The following is a 20,814-nucleotide window of genomic DNA, read 5'->3' as shown; positions in this document are numbered from 1 at the left end:
TGAAAATATTTCTCCCCTCTTCCTTTCCAAAAGAATTCTTGATTCCATTGCCCTTATCATTTCTGGCCGGTCACTCCCTACCCTCTGTGTAAAACAAACATTCCTCCTAACCTCTCCCTTGTTCTTTTGGTGCTAACCTTAAACTGATGCCCTCGATTACCGACTCACCCACCAGTGCCTATAGCTTTTTCCGATTTACTTTATCAAAACGCCTCGTGATTTTGAACCCCCCCTCCCCCCCCATCAGATCTTCTTTTAACCTTTCCTGTCCTAATGAAAAGATTCCCAGTCACTCTTAGTTTCTCCTCTTAACTTGGCCTTAGCTTGCAGTTTAGGGAGGTCTGTTATCCCTTGCCTCCATGGCACCCCCGTGATACAACAAAACACGGAATGAACTACACCAGTCCTTCTGTGGTTTATACTATGCCCATTGAGCTACTGAACCACAGGAGCAGAAACAGCCTCCATCCCCACCACCCGCCCGTCTGCCAACTCCCTGGTGTCTAGTGTGTCTGTGAACACCTCAGTGGCTCACTGCCTGGCCTGGTACGTCTGTAAGTACCTTGGCCCTATGCCACCAGAGCTACGCTGCCTGGCTCGTCTGGTTTGTATTCACAGACACATGAGACCAGGCACTGTGAGACTGTGCTGTACAGACACACTAGACCTGGTAGTGTGAGAATGTGTTGTACAGACACACTAGACCAGACACTGTGAGACTGTGCTGTACAGACACACTAGACCTGGTAGTGTAAGAATGTGTTGTACAGACACACTAGACCAGACACTGTGAGACTGTGCTGTACAGACACACTAGACCTGGTAGTGTGAGAATGTGTTGTACAGACACACTAGACCAGACACTGTGAGACTGTGCTGTACAGACACACTAGACCAGACACTGTGAGACTGTGCTGTACAGACAAACTAGACCTGGTAGTGTGAAAATGTGTTGTACAGACACACTAGACCTGGTAGTGTGAGAATGTGTTGTGCAGACACACTGGACCAGGTAGTGTGAGACTGTGCTGTACAGACACAACAGACCAGATAGTGTGACTGTGCTGTACAGGCACACTAGATCAGGTTGTGTGAGACTGTGCTGTACAGACACACGAGTACAGGTAGTGTGAGACTGTGCTGCACAAAAACACTAGACTGGGTAGTGTGAGACTATGCTGTACAAAAACACGAGACCAGGTAGTGTGAGACTGTGCTGTACAGACATACTAGACCAGGAAGTGTGAGACTATGCTGTACAGACACACTAGTACAGGTAGTGTGAGACTATGCTGTACAGACACACTAGTACAGGTAGTGTGAGACTGTGCTGCACAAAAATACTAGACTGGGTAGTGTGAGACTGTGCTGTACAAAAACACGAGACCAGGTAGTGTGAGACTGCACTGTATAGACACACTAGGCCAGGTAGTGTGAGACTGTGCTGTACAGACACACTAGACCAGGTGGTGTGAGACTGTGCAGTACAGACACACTAGACTAGGTAATGTGAGACTGCGCTGTATAGACACACTAGACCAGGTAGTGTGAGATGGTGTTGTACAGACACACTAGACCAGGTAGTGTGAGACTGTATTGTACAAACACACTAGACCAGGTAGTGTGAGACTGTGCTGTGCAGACACAATAGACCAGATAGTGTGACTGTGCTGTACAGGCACACTAGATCAGGTTGTGTGAGACTGTGCTGTACAGACACACTAGTACAGGTAGTGTGAGACTGTGCTGTACAGACACACTAGTACAGGTAGTGTGAGACTGTGCTGCACAAAAATACTAGACTGGGTAGTGTGAGACTGTGCTGTACAAAAACACGAGACCAGGTAGTGTGAGACTGCGCTGTACAGACACACTAGGCCAGGTAGTGTGAGGCTGTGCTGTACAGACACACTAGACCAGGTAGTGTGAGACGGTGTTGTACAGACACACTAGACCAGGTAGTGTGAGGCTGTGCTGTACAAAAACACGAGACCAGGTAGTGTGAGACTGCGCTGTACAGACACACTAGGCCAGGTAGTGTGAGGCTGTGCTGTACAGACACACTAGACCAGGTAGTGTGAGACGGTGTTGTACAGACACACTAGACCAGGTAGTGTGAGGCTGTGCTGTACAGACACACTAGTACAGGTAGTGTGAGACTGTGCTGCACAAAAATACTAGACTGGGTAGTGTGAGACTGTGCTGTACAAAAACACGAGACCAGGTAGTGTGAGACTGCGCTGTACAGACATACTAGACCAGGTAGTGTGAGACTGCGCTGTACAGACACACTAGGCCAGGTAGTGTGAGGCTGTGCTGTACAGACACACTAGACCAGGTAGTGTGAGACGGTGTTGTACAGACACACTAGACCAGGTAGTGTGAGACTGTGTTGTACAGACACACTAGACCAGTTAGTGTGAGACTGTGTTATACAAACACACTAGACCAGGTTGTGTGAGACTGCGCTGTACAGTCACAATAGACCAGATAGTGTGACTGTGCTGTACAGGCACACTAGATCAGGTTGTGTGAGACTGTGCTGTACAGACATACTAGACCAGGTAGTGTGAGACTATGCTGTACAGACACACTAGTACAGGTAGTGTGAGACTATGCTGTACAGACACACTAGTACAGGTAGTGTGAGACTGTGTTGCACAAAAATACTAGACTGGGTAGTGTGAGACTGTGCTGTACAAAAACACTAGACCAGGTAGTGTGAGACTGCGCTGTATAGACACACTAGGCCAGGTAGTGTGAGGCTGTGCTGTACAGACACACTAGACCAGGTAGTGTGAGGCTGTGCTGTACAGACACACTAGACTAGGTAGTGTGAGACTTTGCTGTACAGACACACTAGACCAGGCAGTGCGAGACTGTGTTGTACAGACACACTAGGCCAGGTAGTGTGAGGCTGTGCTGTACAGACACACTAGACCAGGCAGTGCGAGACTGTGTTGTACAGACACATTAGACCAGTTAGTGTGAGACGGTGTTGTACAGACACACTAGACCAGGTAGTGTGAGACTGTGTTGTACAGACACATTAGACCAGTTAGTGTGAGATGGTGTTGTACAGACACACTAGACCAGGTAGTGTGAGACTGCGCTGTACAGACGCACTAGACCAAGTAGTGTGAGTCTGCACTGTACAGACACACTAGACCAGGTAGAGACTGTGCTGTACAGACACTCTAGACCAGGTAGTGTGAGACTGTGTTGTACAGACACACTAGACCAGGCAGTGTGAGACTGAGTTGTACAGACACACTAGACCAGGTAGTGTGAGACTGTGCGGTACAGACACACTAGTAGAGGTAGTGTGAGACTGTGCTGTACAACCACATTAGACCTGGTAGTGTAGGACTTCGTTGTACAGACACATTCGACAGGTAATGTGTGACTGGGCTGTACAAAAACACTGGACCTGGTAGTGTGTGAATGTGCTGTACAGAGACACTAGACCAGGTAGTGTGAGACTGCACTGTACAGACACACTATTTCAGGTAGTGTGAGGGTGTGTTATACAGACACACCATTGTACAGACACACTAGATCAGGTAGTGTGAGAGTGTGTTATACAGACACATCATTGTACAGACACACTAGATCAGGTAGTGTGAGAGTGTGTTATACAGACACACCATTGTACCGACACACTAGATCAGGTAGTGTGAGAGTGTGTTATACAGACACACCATTGTACAGACACACTATTTCAGGCAGTGTGAGAGTGTGTTATACAGACACACCATTGTACAGACACACTAGATCAGGTAGTGTGAGAGTGTGTTATACAGACACACCATTGTACCGACACACTAGATCAGGTAGTGTGAGAGTGTATTATACAGACACACCATTGTACAGACACACTAGATCAGGTAGTGTGAGTGTGTTATACAGACACACCATTGTACCGACACACTAGATCAGGCAGTGTGAGAGTGTGTTATACAGACACACCATTGTACAGACACACTAGATCAGGTAGTGTGAGAGTGTGTTATACAGACACACTAGTTCAGGTAGTGTGAGAGTGTGTTATACAGACACACTAGTTCAGGTAGTGTGAGACTGTGCTGTGCAGACACCCTAGACCAGGTCGTGTGAGAGTGTGTTCTACAGACACACCATTGTACAGACACACTAGATCAGGTAGTGTGAGAGTGTGTTATGCAAACACACCATTGTACAGACACACTTGATCAGGTAGTGTGAGAGTGTGTTATACAGACACACCGGATCAGGTAGTGTGAGAGTGTGTTATACAGACACACTATTTCAGGTAGTGTGAGAGTGTGTTATACAGACACACTAGATCAGGTAGTGTGAGAGTGTGTTATACAGACACACTAGATCAGGTAGTGTGAGAGTGTGTTATACAGACACACTATTTCAGGTAGTGTGAGAGTGTGTTATACAGACACACTAGATCAGGTAGTGTGAGACTGTGTTATACAAACACACTAGTTCAGGTAGTGTGAGAGTGTGTTATACAGACACACTAGTTCAGGTAGTGTGAGAGTGTGTTATGCAGACACACTAGATCAGGTAGTGTGAGAGTGTGTTATACAGACACACTATTTCAGGTAGTGTGAGAGTGTGTTATACAGACACACTAGATCAGGTAGTGTGAGACTGTGTTATACAAACACACTAGTTCAGGTAGTGTGAGAGTGTGTTATACAGACACACTAGTTCAGGTAGTGTGAGAGTGTTATACAGACACACTAGTTCAGGTAGTGTGAGACTGTGCTGTGCAGACGCACTAGACCAGGTAGTGTGAGACTGTGCTGTACAGACACACTAGACCAGGTAGTGTGAGAGTGTGTTATACAGACACACTAGACCAGGTAGTGTGCGACTGTGATATACAGACACACTAGTTCAGGTAGTGTGAGAGTGTGTTATAAAGACACACTAGTTCAGGTAGTGTGAGAGTGTGTTATACAGACACACTAGTTCAGGTAGTGTGAGAGTGTGTTATACAGACACACTAGTTCAGGTAGTGTGAGAGTGTGTTATACAGACACACTAGATCGGGTAGTGTGAGACTGTGCTGTGCAGACACACTAGACCAGGTAGTGTGAGACTGTGCTGTGCAGACACACTGGACCAGGTAGTGTGAGAGTGTGTTATACAGACACACTAGATCGGGTAGTGTGAGACTGTGCTGTGCAGACACACTAGACCAGGTAGTGTGAGAGTGTGTTATACAGACACACTAGTTCAGGTAGTGTGAGAGTGTGTTATACAGACACACTAGTTCAGGTAGTGTGAGAGTGTGTTATACAGACACACTAGATCGGGTAGTGTGAGACTGTGCTGTGCAGACACACTAGACCAGGTAGTGTGAGAGTGTGTTATACAGACACACTGGACCAGGTAGTGTGAGAGTGTGTTATACAGACACACTAGATCGGGTAGTGTGAGACTGTGCTGTGCAGACACACTGGACCAGGTAGTGTGAGAGTGTGTTATACAGACACACTAGATCGGGTAGTGTGAGACTGTGCTGTGCAGACACACTAGACCAGGTAGTGTGAGAGTGTGTTATACAGACACACTGGACCAGGTAGTGTGAGAGTGTGTTATACAGACACACTAGATCGGGTAGTGTGAGAGTGTGTTATACAGACACACTAGACCAGGTCGTGTGAGAGTGTGTTATACAGACACACTAGACCAGGTAGTGTGAGAGTGTGTTATACAGACACACTAGATCAGGTAGTGTGAGAGTGTGTTATACAGACACACTAGATCGGGTAGTGTGAGAGTGTGTTATACAGACACACTAGACCAGGTCGTGTGAGAGTGTGTTATACAGACACACTAGACCAGGTAGTGTGAGAGTGTGTTATACAGACACACTAGATCAGGTAGTGTGAGAGTGTGTTATACAGACACACTAGATCAGGTAGTGTGAGAGTGTGTTATACAGACACACTAGATCAGGTAGTGTGAGAGTGTGTTATACAGACACACTAGACCAGGTAGTGTGAGAGTGTATTATACAGACACACTAGATCAGGTAGTGTGAGAGTGTGTTATACAGACACACTAGATCAGGTAGTGTGAGAGTGTGTTATACAGACACACTAGATCAGGTAGTGTGAGAGTGTGTTATACAGACACACTAGATCAGGTTGTGTGAGAGTGTGTTATACAGACACACTAGTTCAGGCAGTGTGAGAGTGTGTTATACAGACACACTAGATCAGGTAGTGTGAGAGTGTGTTATACAGACACACTAGTTCAGGCAGTGTGAGAGTGTGTTATACAGACACACTAGTTCAGGTAGTGTGAGAGTGTGTTATACAGACACACTAGATCGGGTAGTGTGAGACTGTGCCGTGCAGACACACTAGACCAGACCAGGTCGTGTGAGAGTGTGTTATACAGACACACTAGACCAGGCAGTGTGAGAGTGTGTTATACAGACACACTAGATCGGGTAGTGTGAGACTGTGCCGTGCAGACACACTAGACCAGGTCGTGTGAGAGTGTGTTATACAGACACACTAGACCAGGCAGTGTGAGAGTGTGTTATACAGACACACTAGATCGGGTAGTGTGAGACTGTGCCGTGCAGACACACTAGACCAGGTCGTGTGAGAGTATGTTATACAGACACACTAGATCGGGTAGTGTGAGACTGTGCCGTGCAGACACACTAGACCAGGTCGTGTGAGAGTGTGTTATACAGACACACTGGACCAGGCAGTGTGAGAGTGTGTTATACAGACACACTAGATCGGGTAGTGTGAGACTGTGCCGTGCAGACACACTAGACAAGGTCGTGTGAGAGTGTGTTATACAGACACACTGTAATGAATTCTTTTTATGTTGTCTGATGCAACATATATGAGATGCATGTAGTCCGGTTGGTTGAAGATCTCAAATAGATTTATTACAGCTAAAGTTGAATACAGGATAAAACAAACTATTTAAAGAACTTGCCTCCAGGGGTTACAGTTGTCGAGTTACTCTGGCTCCCAGTCACATGACTACATGCTGGCAATTAGCTCATTCGCATACTAAGATCTTAAAGGGATATCACTCTTAAAGGCAATCACACAACATACCCTTTCTTTCTAAAGATAAGTCTCGTATGCCAATAGTAAAAATACATAAAATTAGATAACATCAAAATTATTTACACATGGATAGAGATTGTGAAATTTCCAAATGCAGAGGCTTAAGAGTCCATATATCATTTCAGTGGTTTGACAACTCTTCCAGATCTGTTTATGGTATAACCTTCTGCCGATATGGATTTCACCTTAGGCTGCCCTGGGTTTGCAGGCATGTTGTCAATGCATTGGCTGCCGTCCTGTTGATCTGTCACACCTCCACCATCGGAGCGTGCTCCCTCAAGTCCGCCGTGTGCAATTGGAGTACTGCACACCTCTTTCAGTTGGCTTTGGTTCCTTCTCAGCACCGCTCCGCTAGATGTTGCAATCTCGTAGGACCTAGGCTCACTGCACATTCCACACACCTCTGCAGGTAACCATGTTCTCATGGTGGGGTGTATGACCCTAACCTTTTGTCCTACATGTAGCTGAGGTAGTTCCACCCCTGCGTGTCAGTCATGCTACATCTTCATTCTCCCTTGTTTTCCGAGCGGTGTCTCCTGCATCTCGGAGAATTTGGACAGATGATGGTTTGGCAGAGTCGTCCGCACTTGTCTGCCAAACATGATCTCTGCTGGTGATGGTAAACCCATATCCATAGGTGTAGCTCTGAGGTGGAGCATGTCAACATGAAAATCTTGTTTCGTTGTCCTACACTTTAGGATAAGTTCTTTGACTGTGTGGACCATTCGCTTGGCAAGACCATTAGACCCAGGGTAATGTGGTGAGGATGTCACATGGTTTATGCCCCATTTGCCACACATAGCCCTGAAAGGTCTGCTCGTATACTGTGGCCCATTGTCAGAAATGATTTCTTCAGGTGCACCGAATAGACTGAATATGGCTCTCAATGTGTCTACGATGACCGTGCTTGAAGTGTCTTTTATCTGTCTGACAATTAGAAATTTGGAGAAATAATCAGTGACTAAGATAAACTTGTCTCCATTAACGGAAAATAGGTCAGTGGTGATTTTGGACCAAGGGACTGACGGAACCTCGTGAGGGTGTAGAGGTTCTTTGTGTTGTTGTGGCTGGTGGCTCTGGCATGCCTCGCACATCCTCACTAATCTTTCGATATCATTATTGATCCTTGGCCAATAAACAGTGTCTCGTTCCAGTTGTCTCATTTGCTATATGCCCATATGGCCTTGGTGAAGTTGTGACAAGGTGTCCTGTTGGAGAACATTGGGCACTTTTGCAGGTGATGCCTCTCGAGATACCGAGCTCCATAAGGCCAAAGGTATCTGAGGATTTCTGGTACCTCTTTTACTGTATCAGGCCATCCTTCCAAGATGACTCTCCATAGGGCCTTCAGATGTGGGTCAGTGGCTGTTTCTGATTGTAGTTGGTCACATTTGTGCTGACCAAAATGCACTAAATCGATTTTGAGCACATCTTCTACCTCGATGTCCTTGCTGTCTACTGTAGATCCAGTGGAACTTCTTCATTCATCGAAGTCGTACCCCTGTGCTTTCATTAAGAGTCACTGCGGTCGAGGTGATGCACTTGTCAATGGTTTGCGCCAGATCATGGTCGGTTTCCACAATGAACCGCTTACTGAACAGGTAGGTATGGACCTTTGTGATCCCAGACATCAGAGCAAGTGTTTCACGCTCTATGTTTGAGTAATTGGACTGTGATGAGGATAAACATTTGGACCTGAATGCAATTGGTTTGTCATCCTGTAGGATGCATGCTCCTAGCCTTTTCTGTGAGGCGTCAACTTCCAGGATTGTCTTCTTCCTTGGATCATAGTACTGCAGGGTACAGATTTCTGCTGACAATGCTTGTGTGGGAGACTCAAACATATGCTGATTATCCTCCTGCCATACAAATGGTACGTCTTTCTTTAAGAGCTCGCTCAGTGATGATGCTTTGTCAGAAAAATTTGGAATGTATGGTGCCAAAAAGTTGAAAAATCCAAGACATCTCTGGAGGTCTTCCTTGTCTTGTGGAGTAGGCATATGCCTCACATCTTCGACTTTGCCTGGGTCAGGATGGATTCCACAACCGGAATAGATGGAGCCAAAGAAATTGCTCTGACTTACATTCACCTAGCACTTCTTGCTGTTAAAAATGAGCCCTTCACGACGAGGTACTGCCATCAGTGAATGGAGATTTCAGTCATGTTCTTCTTTGGTTTTGCCCATTACCGCAATCTCATCAGCAATGCAGATACATCCAGGCACATTTTCTATAATTCTGTCCATATGTTGCTGAAACTGATCTTGACTGACAGATAAGTTGAAGGGTAGTCTCTGGAAGCAATATCTTCCAAATGGTGTCCTGAAGGTGGTGACTTCTTGAGATTCCTTAGCTAGGTGTACCAACCAATATCCATGTTTAGCATCCAACTTGGAGAAGAATTTGGCTCCTGTGAACAATTCCTCTGATGTTGGAATCTTGTGGGGGCATCTCTTTAGGGAAAGGTTTAGACTCCTTGGATCTAGACCTATCCTGATTGCTGCATCCTTCTTTAGTACGCACGTAATTGAGCTTCACCAGTCTGTATGATGATGCACATGACGGATGATGCCATTGCGTTCCATGGCATCTAACTCACGCTTAGGTTTTTCTTGTACATGCATGCTGCACTTTCTGGGAGGACTTCAACATCGTGATCACCCATGAGGTGACCAAGATACCCATTACAGCAGAAGAGACTAAGGGTACCTCCATGGAGTCGGTCCACGACCTACAACAAATATACCCGGACAGGTTCGACGCCATAGGAGATTCCAAAGGTGATGCTGTAATGCACCTCAGAGAGGATGCAATTCCATCAATCGACCCTTACATGCTGGTGGTCCTGCCATTGCTGGTCCGCTCGTGTTTAATAGGTAGAATATTTGTGGTTTCCTTGCTGACTTTCCGTAGCTGCATTGATTTGTTAATGTGCCACTGCAAGGGATGGGTGACACATTGTCTCTAGATAACTTGGCAGTTGTCATTTGTATCGTTGATTTCCAATGACTCTGATACATATCTTTCAGGAATCAGACTGATAGGATATTTGCACTAGCCCCGGTATCAATCTTAACCTTGAGTGTGTGTTTTCCAGATTTCTTTGGGCACGTGATGTCAACAGTGGCGAAAGCTTCCAGTTGTTTGACTTCATCAACATGATGTGTCAGGTTCACAATGTGGAACACCTGTTCATCTTCTGACTGGGGAATTACTTCTCTCAGAGTCTTGTCTCAGGTCTGTTTCACTGTGGACTTCATGTATCGGCTTGTGTTTACCCTGGTCTCTGGAACTCTCCTTGCTGCTGTTGCCCTGTTGCTGTGCCTGCCGTCTGTTTGTCTGTGACCTGCTGTGACTTCTTGCCATGTCTTGGAAGCCAGAATTCTTTCAGAGGCGGGCCCAGTGTCCTTTTGCACCGCACACCTTGCACAGGTCACAAAATGCAGGACAACTTCGCTGTGAGTGGGACCAACCACCTTACCTCACAGCTTACTTGCTCTTTTTGACCTGGTTATTGTGCCGATACTGTTGGCTGCACCTAGTGCTTGCAGATGCTGTTACCCAGCTACAAATGGCTTCATATTTCCTGCCATCTTCCAGCAGTGCATCAATGCTGTGACCTTTCTTTTTCCCCAAGAGGTCCTTCTGAAGTGCTTCAATGGATGTTGATACAATCACCAGCTCCATTATTTGGCCCAACAGCTCAGCTTCTGAAAAATCACATTCGTTGCCCTAACTACAGCATCTGCTGATGAATTGGTCTATTGATTCCTATGCCTGTTGCCTGTAGGACATCAATTCCAGGTGGTGAATTCTAAAATTCACCCTCAATCTGAGCTGATCTTCTAGCACTTTCCATATCTTTATGGGATCTTTCTGGTCCTCGTCCAATAAGCCTGAGGTAGTAATTCTATGTAAACCCTCATTTCTCATTGCTATCATTATTTTCACAGCCTGTTTGAAAAATTGGAGCATGGATAAGCTATCCATGTCCTTTCAGTTCATGCTGGGAAATTTGCTATCCATCTTTCTGCTGTTCTTTTGCTTAAAACTTGCTTTAAGACTTAGTTCTATGACTCTGTAATGCTTTTCCCTTTAAAAAGCTCTCTTGGCTGCTTTAAATAACAGGAGCAGGTGTTAAACAGTTTATCTGTTTATCTTGCTTCTAGCACTCTAGTCTGTCTGTTTATACAGTTATGCAATAGGCATTTCAAGTGCTTTTTTTCTCTGCTAGAGTTTGTTTATACAGCCATTCAGTAGGCAATTATTCATGCTTGAGTGGTTTTATGGGTTTTTAAAAATACATTTAACTGCAAGCTGCGTGAATGGAGGATTCCCACACTTTTTGCTGTTGGATGCCTCCTGTAATGGCGTCACCTTGATCAGCCTGGGAGGGGAGCCTTTGAAAACAATCGATCACCCTGAGCTAGGGATTGGGTTTACCCTGTTTTTTGGCTTTTACTAAGCCTTTAAAAAAAAAATCAACTTTGCAAACACCTCAAAGCTTTTTTTCAATGGGTATTCCTGAACCATCAGGACAATGACTCACCCGATCACAGTGATTGATTTGCAGCCTTTCGTTTAGCGTTCCGTCTTCTACAGCTTGAGGTAAGTTCTCTTTTTTTTTTCACTGTTTGGGCCAGTGTTCCTTTGAAACTTTCTCTCTTTTAGCTGTAGGAAGGTAGTTTTTAAAGCTGTTTTACCCACGGTCTTCAAGTTTAGACTTTGTCTTCTCACCACAGCTGCCAGCATGTAATGAATTCTTATTATGTTATCTGATGCAACATAAATGAGATGTGTGGAGTCCAGTTGAAGATCTCAAGCAGATTTGTTACATCTAAACTATTATATAATACAGAGCTAACTATTTACAGAACTTGCCTCCAGGTATTACAGTTGTAGAATGACACTGGTTCCAAGTCACATTACTACGACCTGGCACTTAGCTCATTAGCATACTAAGATCTTAAAGGGATATCACTCTTAAAGGCAATTGCACAACACACACTAGAGCAGGTAGTATGAGACTGTGGGGATCATATACCGATTAAACGAGGTAGTGTAAGCCGGTGTTCTTCATGTACAGTCTTGACCAGGTAGTGTGAGGAGCTCTCCTGATGTTGTTATGGTAGTGGGATTGAACCCTTAACCCTCTTGATCTTTCATTTAGCATCACACCCTTTGGTTACTGGCAGGGCCATGGTGATGGTAAAGCATGGCAGCTTTTCACAGCTTAGTATCTGGATGGGAGGCTTGGTAGAGGAGGCCACATTTCTCTGACGCTCGAAAAACTTTGACCCGCATCAACTCTGAACCTGCACACCTCCGAGGAATACCACCCCAAAGTTTGCCCAAACCCCCTTCCGATACACCAACAGAACCACCACCCCTTCTCCATTCCCAGAAACCCCTTTATCATCCTGGTGAATGTGTGCTTGACTTAGTCCACAAGCTCGCTGCCTGTTGCTCACCTCCACTGCCTTGGTGGGGCATCTGAATAGCAACCGCCCCACCCCCCCACCATCCCCGACCTCACAATGCCCATCCATTGTTGAGAAGCAGATGACCTCACACAGGCAATTGACATGGAGCCTTTCAGATGGCCCCTTCCATCCAGCAACGCTTAAGGCAGGGGGCGAACAGCACCATGTTGGTTGTAAGTCTCCTCACACCTCACTCAATGTACAGGGTAACTGAACTTTGTCTCTCAGTCCCCTCTCCCTCATTGAGATATCTGTACACTGACTGGTGTTGCTCAGTCCCCTCTCCCTCATGCAGATATGTGTACACTGACTGGTGTCTCTCAGTCCCTCTCCCTCGTGCAGATATCTGTACACTGACTGGTGTCTCTCAGTCCCTCTCCCTCGTGCAGATATCTGTACACTGACTGGTGTCTCTCAGTCCCCTCTCTCTCAGGGTGATATCTGTACACTGACTGGTGTCTCTCAGTCCCTCTCCCTCATGCAGATATGTGTACACTGACTGGTGTCTCTCAGTCCCTCTCCCTTGTGCAGATATCTGTACACTGACTGGTGTCTCTCAGTCCCCTCTCTCTCAGGGAGATATCTGTACACTGACTGGTGTCTCTCAGTCCATCTCTCTCAGGGTGATATCTGTACACTGAATGGTGTCTCTCAGTCCCCTCTCTCTCAGGGAGATATCTGTACACTGACTGGTATCTCTCAGTCCCCTCTCTCTCAGGGAGATATCTACATGCTGACTGGTGTCCCTCAGTCCCTCTCCCTCATGCAGATATCTGTACACTGACTGGTGTCTCACAGTCCCCTCTCTCTCAGGGAGATATCTACACGCTGACTGGTGTCTCTCAGTCCCTCTGTCTCAGGGTGATATCTGTACACTGACTGGTGTCTCTCAGTCCTTCTGTCTCAGGGTGATATCTGTACACTGACTGGTGTCTCTCAGTCCCTCTCCCTCATGCAGATATCTATACACTGACTGGTGTCTCTCAGTCCCCTCTCTCTCAGGGAGATATCTACATGCTGACTGGTGTCTCTCAGTCCCTCTCCCTCATGCAGATATCTGTACACTGACTGGTGCCTCTCAGTCCCTCTCCCTCATGCAGATATCTGTACACTGACTGGTGTGTCTCAGCCCCTCTGCCTCAGGGAGATAGCTGAGAAATGTCTCTCAATCCCTTTCCTCAGGATGATTGGAGAAGGTGCCACATCAAAAGTTTTTGCGGAAAATAAAAGCTCATGGTGTAGGGCCTAACGTATTGGCATGAATAGAAGATTGGCCAGCTAACAGGAAACAGAGAGTAGGCAAAGGAAACCGAGAGTAGGCAAAAATGGGTCAGTTTCTGGTTGGCAAGATGGAACGAGTGGTGTGCCGCAGGGATCAGTGCTGGGGCCTCAACTTTTGATAATTGATATAAATGTCATGGATGAAGGGACCGAAGGTATGGTTGCTAAATTTGCTGATGACACAAAGATAGGTAGGAAAGTAAGTTGTGAAGAGGGCAAAGGGATATGGACAGGTTAAGTGAGTGGGCAAAGATCTGGCAAATGGAGTATAATGTGGGGAAATGTGAAATTGTCCATTTTGGCAGGAAGAATTAAAACAAAAGCATATTATTTAAATGGTGAGAACTTGCAGAACTTTGAGATGCAGAGGGATCTGGGTGTCCTAGTTCATGCATCGCAAAAGGATAGTATGCAGGTATAGCACGTAATTAGGAAAGCTAATAGAATGTTGTTGTTTATTGCAATGGGAATTGCATATAAAAGTAGGGAGGTTATGCTTCAGTAAAACATGGCACTGGTGAGACCACATCTGGAGTACTCTGTACAGTACTGGTCTCCTTATTTAAGGAAGGTTGGCTCTTGACAGGGTGGATGTGGAAAGGATGTTTCCCCTTGTGAGGGAATCTCGAACTAGGGAGCACTATTTATTCTTGAGTCAGAGGCGAGTGCAAGACCGACTGAGCTACGGCTGACTTTCAATGCAACTCAATACCAGAATGGACCCCATAAGACTTAGCTCTACAGGGGAAGCAAGGGGCAGCAGGTTCCTTGGGGACAATCTACTGAGCAAGAGTGGACGGGAAGGGGAAAGATGTGGGATGTGGGGGCTGATCGGTCCCCTCAGGAAGGAAGAGCTGATGCCAAGTAACCCGCTGTGCTTTGGTGCAGAGTCGACTGCGTCTGAAGGAGCGCGAGCGCATGCAGGCCGAGCAGAAGCGGGAGCAGCGAGCTACGCAGCCCCTGGTCAGGCCCACGGGCTACACCGGCCGAAGCTACGAGAGACCATGGCTCAATGGGATGCCGAGCAACAGAAAGGTACTGAGGCCAGGGACTGTAGCAGGGAAGACCAGACCCTTGTGTGTTATAGAGAATAGCAGCTCCCTGTGTGTGTTATAGAGAATAGCAGCTCCCTGTGTGTGTTATAGAGAATAGCAGCTCCCTGTGTGTGTTATGGAGAATAGCAGCTCCCTGTGTGTATGATAGAGATTAGCAGCCCCTGTGTGTGTTATAGAGAATAGCAGCTCCCTGTGTGTGTTATAGAGAATAGCAGCCCCCTGTGTGTATTATAGAGAATAGCAGCTCCCTGTGTGTGTTATAGAGAATAGCAGCTCCCTGTGTGTGTTAGAGAGAATAGCAGCTCCCTGTGTGTGTTATAGAGAATAGCAGCTCCCTGTGTGTGTTATAGAGAATAGCAGCTCCCTGTGTGTGTTATGGAGAATAGCAGCTCCCTGTGTGTATGATAGAGATTAGCAGCCCCTGTGTGTGTTATAGAGAATAGCAGCCCCCTGTGTGTATTATAGAGAATAGCAGCTCCCTGTGTGTGTTATAGAGAATAGCAGCTCCCTGTGTGTGTTATAGAGAATAACAGCCCCTGTGCGTGTCATAGAGAATAGCAGCTCCCTGTGTGTGTTATAGAGAATAACAGCCCCCTGTGTGTGTTATAGAGAATAGCAGCTCCCTGTGTGTGTTATAGAGAATAGCAGCTCCCTGTGTGTGTTATAGAGAATAGCAGCTCCCTGTGTGTGTTATAGAGAATAGCAGCTCCCTGTGTGTGTTATGGAGAATAGCAGCTCCCTGTGTGTATGATAGAGATTAGCAGCCCCCTGTGTGTATTATAGAGAATAGCAGCTCCCTGTGTGTGTTATAGAGAATAGCAGCTCCCTGTGTGTGTTATAGAGAATAGCAGCTCCCTGTGTGTGTTATGGAGAATAGCAGCTCCCTGTGTGTATGATAGAGATTAGCAGCCCCCTGTGTGTGTTATAGAGAATAGCAGCTCCCTGTGTGTGTCATAGAGAATAACAGCCCCCTGTGTGTGTTATAGAGAATAACAGCCCCCTGTGTGTATTATAGAGAATAACAGCCCCCTGTGTGTGTTATAGAGAATAACAGCCCCCTGTGTGTGTTACAGAGAATAACAGCCCCCTGTGTGTGTTAGAGAGAATAACAGCCCCCTGTGTGTATTATAGAGAATAGCAGCTCCCTGTGTGTGTTATAGAGAATAGCAGCTCCCTGTGTGTGTTATAGAGAATAGCAGCTCCCTGTGTGTGTTACAGAGAATAGCAGCTCCCTGTGTGTGTTAGAGAGAATAACAGCCCCCTGTGTGTATTATAGAGAATAACAGCCCCCTGTGTGTGTTATAGAGAATAGCAGCTCCCTGTGTGTGTTATAGAGAATAGCAGCTCCCTGTGTGTGTTATAGAGAATAGCAGCTCCCTGTGTGTGTTATAGAGAATAGCAGCTCCCTGTGTGTGTTACAGAGAATAGCAGCTCCCTGTGTGTGTTAGAGAGAATAACAGCCCCCTGTGTGTATTAGAATTAGAATTAGAATATTACAGCGCAGTACAGGCCCTTCGGCCCTCGATGTTGCTCCGATCATCTGACCTACACTATTCCATTTACATCCATATGTCTATCCAATGACCACTTAAATGCCCTTAAAGTTGGCGAGTCTACTACTGTTGCAGGCAGGGCGTTCCACGCCCCTACTACTCTCTGCGTAAAGAAACTACCTCTGACATCTGTCCTATATCTTTCACCCCTCAACTTAAAGCTATGTCCCCTCGTGTTTGCCATCCTCATCCGAGGAAAAAGACTCTCACTATCCACCCTACATAACCCTCTGATTATCTTGTATGTCTCTATTAAGTCACCTCTCCTCCTCCTTCTCTCTAACGAAAACAACCCCAAGTCCCTCAGCCTTTCCTCGTAAGACCTTCCTTCCATACCAGGCAACATCCTAGTAAATCTCCTCTGCACCCTTTCCAAAGCTTCGACATCCTTCCTATAATGCGGTGACCAGAACTGCACGCAATACTCCAGGTGCGGCCTCACCAGAGTTTTGTACAGCTGCATCATGACCCCGTGGCTCTGAAACTCGATCCCCCTACTAATAAAGGCTAACACACCATATGCCTTCTTAACAGCCCTATTAACCTGGGTAGCAACTTTCAGGGATTTATGTACCTGGATACCAAGATCTCTCTGCTCATCTACACTACCAAGAATCTTCCCATTAGCCCAGTACTCTGCATTGCTGTTACTCCTTCCAAAGTGAATCACCTCACACTTCTCCGCATTAAACTCCATTTGCCATCTCTCAGCCCAGCTCTGCAGCCTATCTATGTCCCTCTGTACCCTACAACACCCTTCGACACTATCCACAACTCCACCGACCTTCGTGTCATCCGCAAATTTACTAACCCACCCTTCTACACCCTCATCCAGGTCGTTTATAAAAATGACAAACAGCAGTGGCCCCAAAACAGAACCTTGCGGTACACCACTAGTAACTAAACTCCAGGATGAACATTTGCCATCAACCACCACCCTCTGTCTTCTTTCAGCTAGCCAATTTCTGATCCAAAGCTCTAAATCACCTTCAACCCCATACTTGCGTATTTTCTGCAATAGCCTACCGTGGGGAACCTTATCAAACGCCTTACTGAAATCCATATACACCACATCCACGGCTTTACCCTCATCCACCTGTTTGGTCACCTTCTCGAAAAACTCAATAAGGTTTGTGAGGCACGACCTACCTTTCACAAAACCGTGCTGACTATCGCAAATGAACTTATTCTTTTCAAGATGATTATAAATCCTGTCTCTTATAACCTTTTCCAACATTTTACCCACAACCGAAGTAAGGCTCACAGGTCTATAATTACCAGGGCTGTCTCTACTCCCCTTCTTGAACAAGGGGACAACATTTGCTATCCTCCAGTCCTCCGGCACTATTCCTGTCGACAATGACGACTTGAAGATCAACAACAACGGCTCTGCAATCTCCTCCCTGGCTTCCCAGAGAATCCTAGGATAAATCCCATCTGGCCCAGGGGACTTATCTATTTTCACTCTTTCCAAAATTGCTAACACCTCCTCCTTGTGAATCTCAATCCCATCTAGCCTAGTAGGCTGTATCTCAGTAATCTCCTCGGCAACATTTTCTTTCTCTACTGTAAATACTGACGAAAAATATTCATTTAACGCTTCCCCTATCTCCTCTGATTCCGCACACAACTTCCCACTACTATCCTTGATTGGCCCTGTTCTAACTCTTATCATTCGTTTATTCCTGATATACCTATAGAAAGCCTTAGGGTTTTCTTTGATCCTATCCGCCAATGACTTCTCGTGTCCTCTCCTTGCTCTTCTTAGCCCTCCCTTTAGATCCTTCCTGGCTAGCTTGTAACTCTCAAGCGCCCTAACTGAGCCTTCACGTCTCATCCTAACATAAGCCGCCCTCTTCCTCTTGACAAGCGCTTCAACTTCTTGAGTAAACCACGGCTCCCTTGCTCGACAACTTCCTCCCTGCCTGACAGGTACATACTTATCAAGGACACGCATTAGCTGCTCCTTGAATAAGCTCCACATTTCGTTTGTGCCCATCCCCTGCAGTTTCCTTCCCCATCCTACACATCCTAAATCTTGCCTAATCGCGTCATAATTTCCTTTCCCCCAGCTATAATTCTTGCCCTGTGGTATATACCTGTCCCTGCCCATCGCTAAGGTAAACCTAACCGAATTGTGATCACTATCGCCAAAGTGCTCACCTACATCTAAATCGAACACCTGGCCGGGTTCATTACCCAGTGTATTATAGAGAATAACAGCCCCCTGTGTGTGTTATAGAGAATAGCAGCTCCCTGTGTGTGTGATAGAGAATAACAGCTCCCTGTGTGTGTTATAGAGAATAACAGCCCCCTGTGTGTGTCATAGAGAATAACAGCCCCCTGTGTGTATTATAGAGAATAACAGCCCCCTGTGTGTGTTATAGAGAATAACAGCCCCCTGTGTGTGTTATAGAGAATAACAGCCCCCTGTGTGTGTTATGGAGAATAACAGCTCCCTGTGTGTGTTATAGAGAATAACAGCCCCCTGTGTGTGTTATAGAGAATAACAGCTCCCTGTGTGTGTTATAGAGAATAACAGCCCCCTGTGTGTGTTGTAGAGAATAACAGCTCCCTGTGTGTGTTATAGAGAATAACAGCTCCCTGTGTGTGTTATAGAGAATAGCAGCTCCCTGTGTGTGTTATAGAGAATAACAGCTCCCTGTGTGTGTTATAGAGAATAACAGCTCCCTGTGTGTGTGATGGAGAATAGCAGCCCCCTGTGTGTGTTATAGAGAATAACAACCCCCTGTGTGTGTTATAGAGAATAACAGCCCCCTGTGTGTGTTATAAAGAATAACAGCCCCCTGTGTGTGTTATAGAGAATAGCAGCCCCCTGTGTGTGTTATAGAGAATAGCAGCTCCCTGTGTGTGTTATAGAGAATAGCAGCCCCCTGTGTGTGTTATAGAGAATAACAGCTCCCTGGGTGTGTTATAGAGAATAACAGCTCCCTGTGTGTGTTATAGAGAATAGCAGCTCCCTGTGTGTGTGAAAGAGAATAGCAACCCCCTGTGTGTGTTATAGAGAATAACAGCCCCCTGTGTGTGTTATAGAGAATAGCAGCCCCCTGTGTGTGTTATAGAGAATAGCAGCTCCCTGTGTGTGTTATAGAGAATAGCAGCCCCCTGTGTGTGTTATAGAGAATAACAGCTCCCTGGGTGTGTTATAGAGAATAACAGCTCCCTGTGTGTGTTATAGAGAATAGCAGCTCCCTGTGTGTGTGAAAGAGAATAGCAACCCCCTGTGTGTGTTATAGAGAATAACAGCCCCCTGTGTGTGTTATAGAGAATAACAGCCCCCTGTGTGTGTTATAGAGAATAGCAGCTCCCTGTGTGTGTTATAGAGAATAGCAGCCCCCTGTGTGTGTTATAGAGAATAACAGCTCCCTGGGTGTGTTATAGAGAATAACAGCTCCCTGTGTGTGTTATAGAGAATAACAGCTCCCTGTGTGTGTTATAGAGAATAGCAGCCCCCTGTGTGTGTTATAGAGAATAACAGCTCCCTGTGTGTGTTATAGAGAATAACAGCTCCCTGTGTGTGTTATAGAGAATAACAGCTCCCTGTGTGTGTTATAGAGAATAACAGCTCCCTGTGTGTGTTATAGAGAATAACAGCTCCCTGTGTGTGTTATAGAGAATAACAACCCCCTGTGTGTGTTATAGAGAATAGCAGCTCCCTGTGTGTGTTATAGAGAATAACAACCCCCTGTGTGTGTTATAGAGAATAGCAGCTCCCTGTGTGTGTTATAGAGAATAACAGCCCCCTGTGTGTGTTATAGAGAATAGCAGCTCCCTGTGTGTGTTAGAGAGAATAACAGCCCCCTGTGTGTGTTATAGAGAATAGCAGCTCCCTGTGTGTGTTATAGAGAATAACAGCCCCCTGTGTGTCTTATAGAGAATAGCAGCTCCCTGTGTGTGTTATCGAGAATAACAGCCCCCTGTGTGTGTTATAGAGAATAGCAGCTCCCTGTGTGTGTTAGAGAGAATAACAGCCCCCTGTGTGTGTTATAGAGAATAGCAGCCCCCTGTGTGTGTTATAGAGAATAACAGCTCCCTGTGTGTGTGACAGAGAATAACAGCTCCCTGTGTGTGTTTCAGAGAATAGCAGCTCCCTGTGTGTGTTATAGAGAATAGCAGCTCCCTGTGTGTGTTATAGAGAATAACAGCTCCCTGTGTGTGTTATAGAGAATAGCAGCTCCCTGTGTGTGTGAAAGAGAATAGCAGCCCCCTGTGTGTGTTATAGATAATAACAGCCCCCTGTGTGTGTTATAGAGAATAACAGCCCCCTGTGTGTGTTATAGAGAATAACAACCCCCTGTGTGTGTTATAGAGAATAGCA

General features: G+C 46.0%; 1 protein-coding gene across 1 annotated transcript in view; it reads left to right on the top strand.

Annotated features, from left to right (window-relative positions):
• The window catches only part of LOC137348669 (E3 ubiquitin-protein ligase MARCHF7-like), a 136,950-nt gene that overhangs the window by 16,101 nt on the left and 100,035 nt on the right, over positions 1-20,814 (top strand). Inside the window, exon 4 of the mRNA XM_068013928.1 lies at positions 14,756-14,902. Coding sequence (XP_067870029.1) covers positions 14,756-14,902 — 147 coding nt within the window. The remainder of the gene's footprint in view (positions 1-14,755; positions 14,903-20,814) is intronic.

This window comes from Heterodontus francisci, chromosome 34 (assembly GCF_036365525.1).
Source record: "Heterodontus francisci isolate sHetFra1 chromosome 34, sHetFra1.hap1, whole genome shotgun sequence".
Lineage (NCBI taxonomy): Eukaryota > Metazoa > Chordata > Chondrichthyes > Heterodontiformes > Heterodontidae > Heterodontus > Heterodontus francisci.
The sequence above is the reverse complement of the archived record's forward strand: the minus strand, read 5'-3'. Positions and strand labels throughout refer to the sequence as shown.